General features: G+C 38.0%; 1 protein-coding gene across 4 annotated transcripts in view; it reads right to left on the bottom strand.

Annotated features, from left to right (window-relative positions):
* Positions 1-17,048, bottom strand: part of KHDRBS2 (KH RNA binding domain containing, signal transduction associated 2) — a 358,444-nt gene that overhangs the window by 108,973 nt on the left and 232,423 nt on the right. For all 4 annotated transcript variants that reach the window (XR_011336927.1, XR_011336928.1, XR_011336926.1 and 1 more), the window contains exons 5-6: positions 11,908-12,035; positions 8,688-8,883 (exon numbers count right to left, since the gene is read on the bottom strand). Coding sequence is in view for 1 of the 4 variants with exons in the window: in XM_069851484.1 (XP_069707585.1) it covers positions 8,688-8,883; positions 11,908-12,035 (324 nt within the window). In the remaining 3 variants the exon portion in view is untranslated. The remainder of the gene's footprint in view (positions 1-8,687; positions 8,884-11,907; positions 12,036-17,048) is intronic.

The following is a 17,048-nucleotide window of genomic DNA, read 5'->3' as shown; positions in this document are numbered from 1 at the left end:
GCAAGAGGAAGCATTTTTTTAGGTACATGCCCTTAACATTTCAGTAAAGCTAAAATGCTGTTTTGGAACAATCCATAAAAGTTTTCAATTAGTATAAAATGGTTGCTATATTAATAAAGCTCACGTTTTAGCTGCAGTGAAAATTCTAATAAATAAAGATAACACAAACCAGGAGTAGTCTTAGCTGTACATGAAATCCACTACAATAAAGAACACTCTGTTTATCTACTACAATAAAAAGTCACTAATCTGAGTTTAACAAAAGGTTAGGCTGAAAAATGTTTGAGTAAGACTGGCACATTCGAGGCATTGCTGGTGCGATAACACTAAGATCCGTGGCATCTTATCACCCAGAGCCTTTCCTGAAATCGGAGCTCAAGGCTCCTGTAACTGCCTGACACAGCTTAAGTCTCTGCATTTACCAGTCTGCAAGAAATAGCAGCCTGAGCTGAGCTTTTCTCACTACCACTAAATTTATATGTGTACCTGGCTCCCTGGGACCTCACCAGTCATGATGAACCTCGTAGTCCAAAATTATTTGAATTTTAAGTACCTTGTTGGACTAAAGCTGGACAAGAAACTTTGAGAATTGAATAAGAAACCCCCAGCTTTTAAACTCTGTTTAAATTGGACTTTTGTCAAGTCTTTTAACAGCAATCCTCTAAGTCTGCATGAGTTTGTACAAAAAAATAAGTTTATAACTCACCTTTCCAACCTGTCATAAAAAGGATAACATGGGTGAAGATGCAGTCACATGAAAACATTTACCCAGAGAATGCTATATAGTTGTTTTGTACCAACCAAGACTATTCTCCATCAGATAAATAACCAAGTGACAAGTTGTGACAGACCCAAGTGACATTAGACGAGTATTTTTGGTAACAGGCTCCTGAACAATCACACTGTTTAACGATCAAATGGTGCATTGCTTGATGCAGACAAATTCTGTCTCTATGGAGAAAAGTGCATATATTTTTATGTGTGATCTTATGAATATAACCACATACACTATGAATATTTAAGAACCATATGTAGGCTAGATGATCAGTTGAGAGATGCCCTTCACTTAGATCTCTATATAACAAATATAAATATTTATTAGGTTGTAGTTGTATTAACATCATGTATAATACTAAAACACGTACAGCTGCATCAGCATTTTCTTTTATACTCTGTCTAGCATGGAAAATAATTTTGAACAGAAAACTTGATAACAAATGTCAAGGAGAGAATTATTTTTGCAAAGTAAGGAGAGCATGAAGAGGACAACAGAAGAGCTTAGCCTCCACAAAATCTTTCTGAAGCATTTATAAGTAGATGTTAGTGTTTTATGTATTTTATGGATAATGTTTAGTCCATTGAATAACTATGACTATTATAATCACATCAAAACAAATCAAGAAAACAATAAAAGAAAGTCTGCTTTAGAGTACGTTGCCATTTTGTGAGAAATTCATAGCAGTGATGAGTCTGAAAGGAGTATTCACTTTTATTTATGTATTGCTTTCAGGGCGATTCCTTTGGTACATGGAGCAAGCCTTATTTATCCGGATATCAACTATAAGAATATGGTCCAAACTACAGTTTGCACAGGTAAGCAAAAACTCTAGAACTGCAGACCCAGACACTGACGGTTTAATGCTGACTGTGCCTTTTGCTCTTTAAAAACATTAAAAAGTTGCTATTACTTTAATTCTGTATTTATGTTGCTGGATTTTTTCGCCATAAATATATTTATGCTATTGACAGACCAAATTCTCCAATGTGTGAACTTTTCCATGCTAACAGAAAAATTCACTCTTCATGGACTTTGTGAGACCATCAATTCACAGTATTATTCTAAAGCTCAATAGTGTCTTTCAGATAATATAAACATTATCCTGTTTATCGCTATTATAGTAAAAATAAAATTTGATTTTTCAAGCCACAGCAGTTGTAAGTTGAATATAGCTTAGCTCTTTTTCTAAGTGCCTTGGGCATAAATAGGTAATCGATCATATTTAATCAATATGTTGTTCAGCCATGTAGATTCCCATGTCTATAATTCCAGCTTTATTCAAATGCTCTTTAGTCTCAGTACATTCTTCATTGATTTTTTTTTCACCGAAAAGAGGCACAGAAATAAATAGGTGGTACATCTTAAAACTTGGAAATACTGATTCAGAAAAAAAGAGGAAATAAACTCCCTTGACTATTATTATGTCCAATATATTTCACTCCTTGAAGGTTTGGAACAAATCTTCTTAATTGTCCAGGCCTCACTCTCATTGAGAATATCCTACTGGGTTTATAGGACTTAAAAAGTAGCAGAATCAAGTAACAATTGCTCACTTCAACATGTTCATTAAAGCACTAACACAGGTGCAAACATGCCATGAAGAGGAAGTGCAGCTTTTTATACATCTTCCATCTACAACTGGAAGTAGCAGACAGAATGGATTTAAGAGCCCTGTGAGTTCCAGTTAAAATTTTTAAACAAAGCCTCCTCAGCCACAATTTTGGGGATCACAGCCACATGTAAATGTTGATTATTCTTTTTAAAATGTGAAAGTGTGATGAAATGCCTGTTATTGTCAGTCTTTTCATTGTCTAGGTTGGCACTGAATGAACACCAGCATGGTTGTTTCAGCTTGTTTGAAAACTATTGAAAAATGTAAATAACCATTGAGCTTACAATAAACAGTTGAATGTGGCATTTGCTTTCATTTTAAATAGCTTGAAATGAAAGGAAGAGCAGCATGACATTAAAAGTACAATCTACCTCATTGTGCGGTTCTTTTCCAGTGACTTTCTAAAAGCATTGCTCTTCACTTATTCCAGAAGATAACAAGAAGCTTCATTTGGCTGGTTTGATCAGTGAAATGAGAGGCAAGAAAGAATATTTGCATTTAAAATTGCTCTTTAATCTGGTTGTCCTCGACCTAGGAACTGTACCAGCCTCTCAGTGTCTCGACAGACTGGCCTATTTCATGCAAATTATATATTTCTTTGTAAATATAAGAAGCTCATCTAAGTATTCATATTAAGATGAATGACCTTCTGTGCAAATGTCTCCTCTCCTATCTAGGAGTAAAAATGAAAGTGTAAGTAAAATATGAAAGCAATCTGTATTTTAGTCCCAAATTTATTCTGTTATGGTAATTCTTTGCATCTGGGGTAAGGGAACAAGTGGTAAGTCACTTCTAGATTTTCATTAGGTATCTTAGCAGAGCTCACCATGGCTCTCAAAAAATGTAAGGAAAAACACCACTGCACAGCTCATTACTAGCATCTGATTCAGAAGGCAAAACTACAGCTCCATATTCAAATGATGTCCCAAACAGAATATGAAAGTAATGGTATTTTTGGCTTCTATTTGGGTTAAACACCCTTCAAATATTTAGCTTTAATCTTGAGTGAAAAAGTCTGGATGCTCAGATTAAAATATATTGTGTTGAACATTGGCCTGATTGCCGCAATAGGATGTTCCTTCTGGTGGAAGATCTGCTCAAGCAATTCTCACTCTTCACTTCTGTATAAATCATAAACCTCCATCAGCCATGACTACTGCCTGTTTCATAAGTAGCCAAAAGGACCTCAGCCTTTAAAATTGCTTATTCTTTTTGAGAAAATATTTCAGAAGTATCCCCTCAGTCTGTAGAGGTGATACAAGTCTTAATTTCCCTTATTATATTTCAAGTAGATGATAAAAGTAGATGTCCAACCATTCAAATCTTTTGTAATGAAAAAAAAATGGCACAAAATAAATCTTACTATTGTTCTTGTCAATAAAGGTGATGATGCAGGACATTAACAATATTTGAACTCATTTTCATTTACCGTCTCCTATCTCGGTGCACTGATACAGAAACACAGTAAGATCCATTGACAGTACATCAGCTGTAAAACTGACAAAACTAATACCTCACACCACAACTGCACAAGATCTAAATTTAAAAGAGGTAATTAAAATGCAATTCCAGTACTGTTGTCTCTAATGAAAACATCTCTGCCCAATGCAATGTGGGCTATGAACCAAATTTACAGAATTAGTTTGGTAAATCCCAAATAGTCATCTTGTCATTATATCTAACTGAGGAGCCTGCTGCTATTGCTGCCCCTCAACCATCCACTGCAGGCTCTCCAGCATCCTCAGAGTAACAGCCCAGGGGTAAGTTAGTGCTCCTGAAAAGTTCCAGACTGAGCCATGGCTGTAAACTGGTCGGAATCACAGAATCATTAAGATTGGAAAAGATCTTTAAGATCATTGAATCCAAAGTCCAAGCATAAATCTAACACTGCCAAGACCACCACTAACACCATGTCCCTAAGCACCATGCCTACACGTCTTTTAAAAACCTCCAGGGGTGGCAGCTCCACTACTTCCTTGGGCAGACTGTTCAAATGCTTGACAGGTCTATCAGTGAAGTATTAAAATAGGTATTAGCATCCTAACACCTATTTTAAACCTCCTCTGGCACAACTTGAAGCCATTTCCTCTCATCCTATCACTCGTTACTCAGGAGAAGAGACCAAAATTCCACTTGTTACAGCCTCCTTTCAGGTAGTTATAGTAAGCGATAAAGCCTCCCCTCAGCCTCCTTTTCTCCAGACTTGGAACTGTAGGGTTCTCAACCCCATCTCCCTCAGCTGCCTCTCATAAGACTTGTGCTCCAGACCCTTCACAAGCTTCATTGCCCTCCTCTGGACACAATCCAGCAACACAAAATCCTTGTAATGAAAGGCCCAACAGGGTATTCAAGGTGCAGCCTCACCAAGGTTGAGTACAGGGGGACGATCACTTCCCTAGCCCTGCTGGCCATGCTATTTGATACAAGTCGGGATGCTCTTGGCCTTATTGGCCACCTGGGCACACTACTGGCTCATATTCAGCTGGCTATTGACTAGCGTCCTGAGGTCGTCTGCTAGGCATCTTTTCAGACACTCTTCCCCGAGTCCTGCAGCATTACATGGGGTTATTGCAACCCATGCGCAGGACCCAACACTTTGCCTTGTTGAATCTCATACAACCGGCCTCAGTCCATCGATACAGACTGTCCAGGCCCATCTAAGGAGCCTTCCTACCGTTGAGCAGATAGACACTCCTGCTTAACTTGGTGTTATCTGCAAACTTACTAAGGGAGCACTTGATACCCTCATCTAGATCGTTGGTAAAGATATCAAACAACTACCCTAACAGAGAGCCCTGGGGAACACCACTTGTGACCAGTTGCCAACTAGATTTAATTCCATTCACCACAAGTCTTTGGGTTGTGACATGTATAGCTGCACATAGAAAGAAGAAATAAGCAATAATTAAAATTGTGTACTGCATTTGTGGAAGGAGTAGGAGTATGACCTGTAATGCACTTAATGGGGAACCACACTGTGGTTTTCAGTAAAAAAAAAAAGAAACACAACAGAACTTGAGGTCAAGAAGTCTGTTTTTGAATGAAGTTTTGAATCATTTTCAGCAGCTTGGGACATGGCCACCTTCAGTATGGTAATGTTTGTGGATCAGGGTTGTAAAAATATACCTCAGAGAGTAATGACAAAAGGCTAAATTCAGCTTTGTGAAAGAAGCTTCTTCTGAGGGTGGTTCACAATGACCAGTTCAAGCTTCTGCTCTGAAACTCACTTTAGGGATCTGTCCTTCAGTAGAAAAGGAGTTTATACGGATTGGTTACACTGAACTAAGGACAGTGACTTTGAACAGCAAACTTATACACCAGGTTAGAAACCCAGGACCACCTCTCTGATCCCAGAAGATGCACAGCAGCTGTTAGTTAAGCTCTCCACCCAAATTCACACAAAACGAGCTGTTTTTAAAGAGAAAAAATCATGTACTAACTATTTCTTTCCTTTCGTGTACATCTTCTTCTGTACCACCTCTTCCTGTGGGTCACTTTCTGAAGTTCCTCTGAGATACTATCTATGCTGCACCTGTCTGTTTCAAAAGCAAGTAAGAAAAAGGTGTGAGGTGTGACATTTCCCTGCCCTCTCTATTCCTCTCCTTTTCTAAAGTTTCTAAAGTTTTTCCAAGGTAATTTTCCCTTGGTTGTGCTTGACATCTAAGTGTTGAATGTGAATATATTCACCACAATGACAAGACTTAACTTTTCTTGAGAAACCTTTAGACATTTGTTGTTATGGACTCTCACAAAAGCTATCAGAAAAAAACCTGAGAATACTTAGATACTGGACAATTAGGACTGATACAAATTTTTAAATGCTTATCCATACTGATTTGAACAGTTTCAAGATATTTCAAGGTCAAACAGTCAATACAATCTCTGATTAGCAGCACTGAGCAAATATGTAACAGGAAATGCTGTTTAAACATTAAAAAAAATCTGCTGCAGCCATTCTGTTCTGTTTCTTGAGTTCACTTTCAGCTCAGCATTCAAATGACTATATTTTATTAGAGCAAAGAAAAATAAAAAATATGGATAGTCACAATCAATGATATTGCATTCATGTGCACATCAAATCAAACCAATGGTGGTTGCATATAGCAGGCAAAAAATTGGAGTAAAATACTGTAGTCAAAAATGAAAAACATAAACACATAAAGAAATTGTAATATGCTTGTGAATTGCCTACCTGCAGAAAATGAGGCAAAGTAAATTTAATAAATTATTCTTTATAAATTAGTTTTTCATCTCTAGGATTCAGTGTGAAAGAAAACAATTCCACACGACATTTGTTGCTGTTCAAGAAACAGATTCACTTGCTTTTACTGTCCAGTCAAATACGTGACATAACAGTTTATTTGGAAAGAAATAAATGTGTTGATTATTTTGTGCAAAGTTAAAAATATTTTTTCCCCCAAATATAATTTAAAATTCATATATAGATATATGAAAGCAAACTTTTCCTTCTACCTGCACACCAATAGAGTTTTAACTATTATCTCAGTCCACAAGATAAGAAGTTTACTTACAAGTTTTTGCAAAATGGCAAGATATTTTTCATTGCAAACTGGCAGATGACAGCAAGTCAGGGGAAGCCCATGTATTCCCAGCTCTGGAATATAGATTTTGAATGGGCATGGGAGACAGAAAGATCTCCAAATCATCTGAATTTTTCCTACAAGGCAAGATGTTTCTTGCTACTATCTAAGTAGGCAAAATAGAAACACATATTTGATTGTTTTTGTTGGAGTAGTCTATTACGAACTAAAATGATTCCTTTACTTATGTGTATATTTTGTGCCTCTGAGAGTGTATACTTTTCAAAACAATGTGGAATTGGCTGAATGCTTTCCTAACCTTGATAATCCAACTACTTCTATTTCTCCTTCTGCTTTCATATACTTAACATCCAGAAAAAGCATAAGAAATGTTCTCTAAAAAAAAAATGCTTAATACCCTATGACATTTATCTGTTCTGTGGATGAAAAAAACCCCCAGTCTTAATTTACAATTTAATCTAACATTACAAGGATTCTGTTTTGAAATTTGTCACACACAGTTTAGGAAAAGATGCAGTTATGCAGAGAACTGGAAGGTCTCATACATTTTGATACTAACAGAAAATATACTATCTATCAAGGACAGGAATACTTTTTAGATTATTTTTTAACATGACTTTTATCTATTTTATTTTTTATTTTGTATTTATTTATGGCAGGAGGTTGGAACTAGATGATCTTTAAGGTCCCCTCCAACACAAAGGACTCTATGATTCTATGATTCGTTTAAAGGTGGTAACTGTGTTGAGGTAAAAAATAGTATGACTTTCTTCCCGTCTGTTTTTCAGCCATGGTTCAGCTGTGACTCTTGGCATTAACAGAACGCTTGTGGCCATGGATTTGAAGTGGCCATGATCTAATATCCACTCTACAAATACAGATGGTTGAGTAAAGGTTTACTGACTAAGATTAATTTCTATTTGAATTTCCTTTCTTCTGTTCTAGGAAGACCTTTAATTGAATGAAACTGCATTTTCTTAATGACACTGTGTTTTCTTAATGGTTCTCCTAGTGATAGGATTATGGAAGAGATGGAATGTTCATCTTACCCTCGGATTTGCCATAACTGGAAAAAACCAGACCTTATATTTGATGGTACTCCTCTACTTGGACACCTGTTGTTATGGTGATAGTTCCAGGAGGGAACATTAACAAGGATGACTTGAAAGCTTTGATGTATACAAGCATAATTATTTTTAACACCTTATAAGAAAAGGTGAGAGTTAGTACTGCTCCTTGCTAAATATGCATCTTTGTATCAGTTTTCATGAAAGCTACCTGATTTCTATTTGTTATATATCTGTAACACATTGTTGAATACAAATACACACGTATATATTTAAATGTAATAAAAAGGATTCAGAAGAACAAAAAAAACAAACCCTTTCTTCACACAGGATATAATCTGTTATTCCTATGAACTTGCCCACAGTAATGGGTGACTTTTAGGCAAAATATAATATTTAGAATATTTGTGTTGCTCTTTTGGACACCCTGAGAACTAACCAGCATGTCCCTCTCATACCCAAAGCTAAGCTGTGAACAATTCTACGGACCCGCACTACTCAAAACACAAGTCAGTGGACACATTACATTACCCAGACTGTAATTCAGCAGCAGGAGGCAAGTAGTAGAGACAGAGAAATTATTAGCCTAGAGCCTTCCAACTGAGACATGCTCGATGTTTGCCACACGGTTTGGTTTCCATCTGTTATGAATGTATGTGGTTACTTACATATTCTTCATACGCCTCGTGTGCAGGTGGCGGGGGTGGTCTGTAGCCTGGGACGGCCGGGGCACCCCTTGCTCGAGGGGTGGGCACGCCCCTCGCCGCTGGTGGGACGGGAAGGGCTCCACGGGTCACTGGTGCTCCTCTGGGTGCTTGGGCACCTCGTCCAGGCAGGGGCGGAGGAATTGCACCCCCGCGTCCCCTGTGAGGAACAGAAAGGAATGAGTAATTCAGCATGTTTGGCAAGGGAGGACATGCAAATGTTACTCTATTTATATACAGTGGTTATACCATTTATTGTGTAACTCTGGGGTTTTGGCAGCTACAACATGAAGCACTTTTAGGCAGCACCTCAGGCAGAGCTCATACTATGGAAAGGCATTATTTTTAAGCCATCCAATGCCTTTTACACCTGATCCTCTTGCTGCTTGTACTAATGAAATTCTGGATTATCATAATTTAGAATTGCAGAATTACTCCAGAGTGGGTCTAGAGGAAGAAGAAAGCAAGGAACATTTTTGTTGCTCTCAAACTATTTCACAAGAGCAATTGCCACTCTCATTCTTGCATTTGTTGGTGGGTGGGAGAAACTGATTGGCAGAAGATGATGCATGATGGCAGAAACTTGCAAGGCAAAGTAGAGCAAGAGTATAAAAGAAGAGTTAAGAACTTTTCTTCCTGTTTAATTTAGTTCAGCACAAGGGAAGGGTAGTGTGGGATTTTGCATTCCCCATTGTTCAGAGAGAGCACAGTGCACACAGACAAGCACAGAGAGGTACAGCATCCTCCTGTTTATTTATACTATATCCACCTTGCTGTACTAATCGATAAGTCAAGAGTAGCTGGTTAAAAAGAGGTTCCTGTTACTGGTCAAAAAGAGGTTCTTGTAACTATACTCTATGACAAATTAGAAGAGTGATATATCAGTGAAGCAATCTGTGAGTTTTGTTTCAGAGCAGTACGCTCCCGAGCGAGCCACCCTTTCTGAAGACTACAAGTGCCAGGTGTACCACGTGTGACACGCAGATCTAGAGTTGTGAATGGAACTCAGGTCTGGCGCAACAGCATGAGCTCTGGCTTGTTTGCTGCTGAGACAATCAAACCTATAGCTCTAGCTTGTTACGTTCACTACTTCACTACAAGTTTCAACTTTAGAAACAAAGAATCATAGAATGGATTGGGTTGGAAGGGACCTTCAAAGTTCCTCTAGTCTGACCCCTCTGCCTTGGGCAGGGATATCTTTCACTATGACAAGTTGCCCAAAGCCCTGTCCAACCTGCCCTTGAACACTTCCAATGACAGACATCCACAACTTCTTTGGGAAACTTGTTCCAGTGTCTGATCACCCTCTTCAAAAACAATCTCTTCTCTATGTCCAAATCAAACCTACCTTCTTTCAGTTTAAAACTCATGACTCCTGTCCTGCCCTTGGTAAAAAGTCTCTCTTTGTCTTCACATATGGAAGGGCTGCAAGAAAGTCTCCCCATCGCCTTCTCTTCTCCAAGCTTAACAACCTCATCTCTCTCAGCTTTTCTTCATAGGATAGGGCGTTCCAGCCCTCTGACCATTATTTGTGACCCTCCTCTGGACTTCTCCAACAGGTCCATGTCTTTTGTGTGCTGAGGCCTCCAAAGCTGAATACAGTACTCCAGGTGGAGTCTCATCAGAGCAGAGTAGAGGGGCAGAATCCCCTCCCTTGACTTGCTGGCCAAGCTTCTTTTGATGCAGCCCAGGATACGGCTGTGAGTATACATTGCTAGCTCAAGTTGACCTTTTCATCTACCAGTATCCCTAAGTCCTTCACTGCAGGGCTGCTCTCAATCCCTTTATTCCCCAGTCTGTTCTGACAACAGTGATTACCCAGGAGTAGGACTTTTCTCTTGGCCTTGTTAAACTTCATGAGGTCCACATGGGCCCATTTCTCAAGTCTGTCAAGGTTGTTCTGGATGGTGTCCCTTCCCTCAGGTGTATCAACTGTGCCACTATAAATATAATTATGCTATTAGCATAAATTATTAACATAACTATTTAACTTAAAATATTCATTTGCATTTTTTTAATATACTCCTGGGATTTCTGGCTGGTGAATAGGGAAAGCATCCAAGATCCTGTATCTGTCCAACTGATCCAATCGTCTGGGTATTTTGCAGGAAGTGGAGGCCAGCACTCCACTGGTTATGCTTTGAATTTAATTTAAGAGCTGCCAGTGTCTTGCAGTGATGTTCTGAACATCATTATTAAGTCATTCCCTTCAGAGATCCTAGGTGTAAGGAGGACTGGTTTCTGAGCCTAAAAAGAATTTGAATGCAAGATGGTCATGAATGATAAGTGTAAAAAAAATGTGCATTGTACTACTGATGAAAAATTTTGTTCAAGAAGAACTGAGGGAAACCATGATAGACACCTTCAGGGGGGATGGGAGGAAGGGTCATAGGTAAGATCAGCCTGTTAAATTATCAAAGCACAACTCCTATGTCAGCATAAAATAAGGTACTTCCATATCCTATTTTCTCCAGAATAAAAGTGGATTTCTTAGGACCCATCCTGAAATGATCTCTATAGACATCTAGAAGTAGCTAGGTAACTTAGATGCCTGAGGCAATAAATTTCTTGAGGGTTCACAGGGAAAAATGAGTCTGAAAGAGTGTATTAAGATTATACATTGGTCTTATGAACAAGCAAAGGTATTTGTTTCCTATATGTGAAATAATACCTGGAAAAATTCAGGAAACATTCGCATACCAGTGTTTATAGATGATGCCAATGAAATTCATATAAAACTGGTACAACAAATAACATATAAAGCAATATTTATTATAGACATAATATGTGTACAAAAAAAAAAGGTAATTATTTGGCGAATAAAGTTGCATTCAGACTATGTAGCCTTCTCTGACTATACTATGTTATTGACCAATGATTTTATGCTGTTGACCAAGCCAATTCTGTCCCAGCATAACAATATTCTTTCCAACAAATATCCTTTCACTGGCTTCATTGCCTACTCTGATTTGTTGTTTGATAACTTGTATGCCACACACTGTAGACTGTGAACTGTATATCAAAAAGCCTGGCAGAACACAGACCACACAAATTATCAGAAGAAAAACATTTTGGTTTGGTGACCATGATATATATGTATGTGACTTTATCTTTTTAACCATGTGTGGTTTACCACTGTTTACACTTTCTAAAGCTATGAGCATAATAGTTTAGGTTACCACACCTTGAAGGAGCCGCAGGTGGCACACGGATCCCTCTTCCTCGAATGCCCCGTCCACGTGCTGAATCCTCAGAACCATTCAAATATGACAGTTCTCTCAGCTGCTCCTGGCGAATTTCATCATTATAATCCTGAAATGCAAAAAGGTAAAACTTGCTGAAACGTTTTTTTTGGCTATTTTGGATGAGCTGCCAAACCATCCAAACATGAAAGTGCATGGATAGCATTTGAGTGAACTACTCTGCATTATCACCTGCATGCTGAAAAATGATACAGTGGGAATGGGCAACTACTTGTAATACAGACAAATTTATATGAATATGTAAGGTAGCCATAAAGACCATATATGCACAAAATACAACAGGCAAGGCACAGAACGCATACACGCAAAGCACCAAGAACATATCTGTACATAAGATGTAAACGTACTTTCACATACAAAAGATACCAATCTCAAACAACTTGAAATTAGATAAAATATGCAATTTATAAACATTCCATATGTTTTGGCAGACATCTCTGGCTACCTTTATGCATGTAAAACACAAATTCCACCTTATATTGGACCTTAGCAGGCAAATTTTACTTGAGTCATTTAATTGGATGGCTTAATCTAATACCTATCAGTATCAGTTATCTATCAGTTATTCTGTATATTCACGGAACAACTTCTGAAAGCAGTGCTTTCCTCAGAACTCATACATAACAAAGCTATGTTTACTACATAATATTGTTAAATAATATAAAATAGGCTCATTCTAAGACTGCAGGGTATCGACTCTAGCACTGCAAGCTTCTGCTGGTTCAGTAAACAGAGGATTGGATGGATTTCCTTTTCTTACTGATACAAAATGCATAATATTGGACAATTCTTACTTATTTCATAACCTTTGTCTCGATCAGAAGTTTTTGTTTTTTTTTTCCTTCAGCTTCCTTCCTTTTGTATTCATCTCTTTCCCTGCTGATCATGGTAAAAAGAGCTCAATGCAGTATCCAGCTCACTGGCAGCAAAACTGTGCAACAGATAATTGGTATTTCAAACCAGAAAGGTTGAACGGCATTTGCTATTGACTGTCATGTAAGGGTCTGAAAGTGCTAAAGTGGCTGCTGCTTTTCGAGTGGGTGACTGTCCAGGGCACATTACAAGCTGACACCTCTTTTAGCCAAGTTAAAGACCAAGGAAACAGTGATAAGGAACCAGGGCTTCTCTTGCTCCTTCTCCTTCCTGAGGAGATCCAGGATATCTGTTTAAAGATATGGTGCTGATCCTGTTGTGTTCTAAGAGAATGCAAGCCTGGTCATGACTTCCTTTCTAAATTTCTAAGGAGTGCAGTTGGAGTAAATTCTACTAATTAAGTCCAGAAAAGAATCCAATTTATGCAATAACAGTGTGTGATATTTGCAGCAGAATCATAATTAAAACCAAATCCCTAATTTGCTAATAAAACAGACAATGGGTTTCAGTTCAAACCAATCCCCAAATCTTTTTGCACATTTTTCTACCATTCAAATCTTGCTAATAAGCCAAAGACATCTTTCTAAATCAATGTACTCTGCAAAACACAGAGGGAAAAACACAGAAAGAATCAATGAGGTCACATTTGCAGCAACTGCTGAACAGGTACCATCTACTGTGCCTTTCTTAATATCATCTGTTATTCACGATAGCTTTAAGTGGATTAGGACTTCAAACTCACTGATTGAGTTTACCCTTCAGATTCCACACTACTGCTGGAACTGAACTTCATTAATAATGCAAGTAAATTTCGTAAGAAAAAGATGTAGGAGGAAAACCAACAGAGAAAGGACCTGCAAGGGACAGAAACTGGAAATTTCTGTGTTGCTGCTTTAATCTCTCTCCTTCAGAACATTGATATATAAATGAATTTCACCAGAAATTGCCTCAAAGCTGGTATTCCTTTTCAGATGCACATATCATTTAAAATCTTGGCACTGAAGAAACAGAATATCCAAACTAAATTTATAATATATAGCAAGATCTGCGAATCTGCACCACTTTGTTGTGCAATGCCCTTAGTTTTTCTACAATTTATTTAATGCATGTCCAGTGAAGAAATATGTACAATGTATTTTGGAATAGCAAGGTAAAGACATCAAAGTACAAGGAGGACTATAATTAGGATGCTGGGATAGGTATCTTGAAAGAGAAAGATTTCAAAGTTATAACTCTATATAGATAATTTATCTTATGTGCCCTTTAAAAAGTATAATAAAGATCATAATTTCTAAACCTCAAATCTATAATTTTCAACAGAAATTCTCACCTCAACTTCTTCATTACAGAAACATAACAGTGAATTAATCTTTCATAACTGCTACATGAGTCTAGCTAGAGACAGAGTATCCTGCTGAATATTTAATTAAAGTTGAGTTCAGAACCTACCGCATGAGCAAAATTATGCTGCTAATGTTTCATATATATCCAGTCTCAAGAGAGAGTACAAGATGTTGCAAGACATACCTGTATTGAGGGAAGAATAATGAAGCAGCTACATACTGCAGTGCTATACCATGTTTCAGGAAAAACTCCTACTCCTGATTTTAAAATAAGCTCATGAGAAATGTCTTGTACTCCTTAGCGTTTATTCTAGTTCTCTAATAGTCTTATAGATATTCTTAAAGCTGATAATTGACATTAACCTATATGTTTTGCTCTTGTTTACATCCTTAAGATATTATCACCTATAACAAGCTTGTCCATTTACAGATGATATTAAGGGTGCCATCCACTCCTATCAGGGTGGTCAATGTTTGCAAATAACCTCTGTTAGTGAGCTAATCACCCACATCCATGACTGTTCACCTAAAGATGTGCCTTGACTTTAGAAATACCAGGGCTTTACAACCTTAGCAAAGTCAGTAGTGCCCAGGACCACCATAAATCATAATGTTTATGCAAGTGCCCTAAAACCAAATTGCATATTTTGATAAAACATTCAGTATTCTAGAGTACATTAACACATTTACCCCAAATTACCAAAATGGGATTTATTAATGAGGCCTGTGAATGATTAATTAGGTCGGTTGCCCTGACTGCTCTTGGAACAAAGGAACTCGTTAGTATCAGAGTCCAACTGGTGGCAATTCACCCAGGGGCCCATCTGGCAGCAGTGCAGGGAGGTACAGAAAAGAGAGGAAAGCATAGAGAATTCAAGAAACTGTTTTGCTAAAAAATAGCAAAGTATGACGCAAGCTGCAAAACCTGATCTGAATTAATGAGAATGTGTAGTGGCAAGGGAAGAAAGCTAATAAAGAAATCAAAGGGTATGGCACACACAGAGGCAATGAATTTCAGGAATATATATCTATCATTAGCATAACAAAGGCTCATAGAAGTCAAGGATAAATCAATCCCTTAAGGACTGTGATCTCCGCTCCTGATGTGCTTTGCACATTTAAGTTCTTTCCATGAGTATGAATGATTTGCACTATTAATAAATATCATTACTCTTACCTGTGACTGAGCTGAATTTCATTCTAGCTTCATAGTTCAGGGGAGAATAATTTGGGTTAAATGTAAGTTACCTTAAGAATGGGGAGTTATGCAAGTCAAACCTAAAATGATAATCACAATTCTTTACATGGACAATTTTGAAGTATGAACAGGTCTCACTTGGTCCTTCATACAGATCACATTTTACAGTAGACACACATTCCTTACACAGTTAAGCTTTGCCATGCACCACACAAAGAGCAGACTATCCTCCACATAGTATTGTTACTACTATGACTGATTTACAGGTATCTTAATTCTAGAAACAACTTCCCATTACCACTTTGTATTTAAGTCATCACATTTTCCTTTATTGTAACAGAGTGAAAAAAATAGCCATAAAAATAAACGCTTTTTCTATTTTTTTCCTCTGTAATTCTTAAGGTGCTTCCCAAAGGCCCCAAAGTATCAATAACTCAAATTTATAGATGGTCTATGCAGAGGTCCTATGGTCCTGGAAATCTCAGCTTGCACTGCTAGAACTACAAAATACTCTTTCTCTCTCAGGTATGTAATGTTCTCTGAAGCTCTGTGTTGCCAACAGAATGCACCACATTGACAGACATACTTACGCCCCATCCTGTGTTCCTCTTTGAAAAGGGACAACTCTCCATGGCCAACTCTCTGCAGGACAACTTTCTGTGGGGATAACTTTCCAGGAGCTATTAGAGTTAGGCTTAGGCTTACGGTCAGGGTTAGAGTTGTCCCCGTGAAGAGTTGTTCCCATGAAATGATGTTCCATGAAGTGTTGTCCTAGACTCTCTCTCTTACTGAATTCAGGTAGCAGAAAGGAAAGAGGAAATGGATTTGGACTCCTGCAGCACTTCTGCATCCTGCCCAATTCCCATAATCAGTAAAAGAGCTCCAGGGCTCCATGAATTTGCACAGATTTACTGAAGCTAGAATATCTCCCTTAAATCCTGATGGTGCTACCTTAGGGCTATTTTCAGGCAGTCTGAATTCCAATTAGCCTAAAATTTCAACTGGGTACTCGAGAAAACCCACAGCCAGCCAATACGACACAGAAGTCCTAGTGAATTTTAAGTGGAGCTAGGTGACATGACTATGGCCCTTTTTGTTTGCATGTTTTAGATGCACATTAATTTTGGACACTAAAAAGGATGTCATCCTCACGCTGTCTTGTGCAAAAGGGAAGCACTAAGCCTGTGCAAATTATTCGTGAGGATTTCCCTGGAGTCACTGCTGCTTTGTGTTCACTGTGGTCTCACAACGGTGATCCATGCTACGATTCAGCTTCACAGCATGGTGAGAACCACTCACCTGGACTCATGGGGTCAGTTATACTGCATAGGCAAAGAACCCTGGAATTCTCACTTTCTAGCAGAATGCTTTAATAACAGACTGTTATGAAGAAGAATAGCACTGGCTACTCAGTATCAGAAGAAACAGTGAACTAAATCCTGACTTGACAGAGAGATATTTGGCTTTTCCTGTTATTTCCTTATATTGTAAGATCCTGTTCAAAGACTCCAATGTATTCAAAAAGCAAACATATCCGACTTTTACCTGCAGTTATCTAAAGATTCTCTCTATCACTGTTCACTCACTGGCTAAGGAAACTTAGCCAATTGTGCCTGGTAGGTTGGATAGCCCTCTCCATCAATCAAAA

This window comes from Phaenicophaeus curvirostris, chromosome 2 (genome assembly GCF_032191515.1).
Source record: "Phaenicophaeus curvirostris isolate KB17595 chromosome 2, BPBGC_Pcur_1.0, whole genome shotgun sequence".
Classification (NCBI taxonomy): Eukaryota; Metazoa; Chordata; class Aves; order Cuculiformes; family Cuculidae; genus Phaenicophaeus; species Phaenicophaeus curvirostris.
Note: the sequence above shows the minus strand (reverse complement) of the source record. Positions and strands in the feature narration are given on the sequence as shown.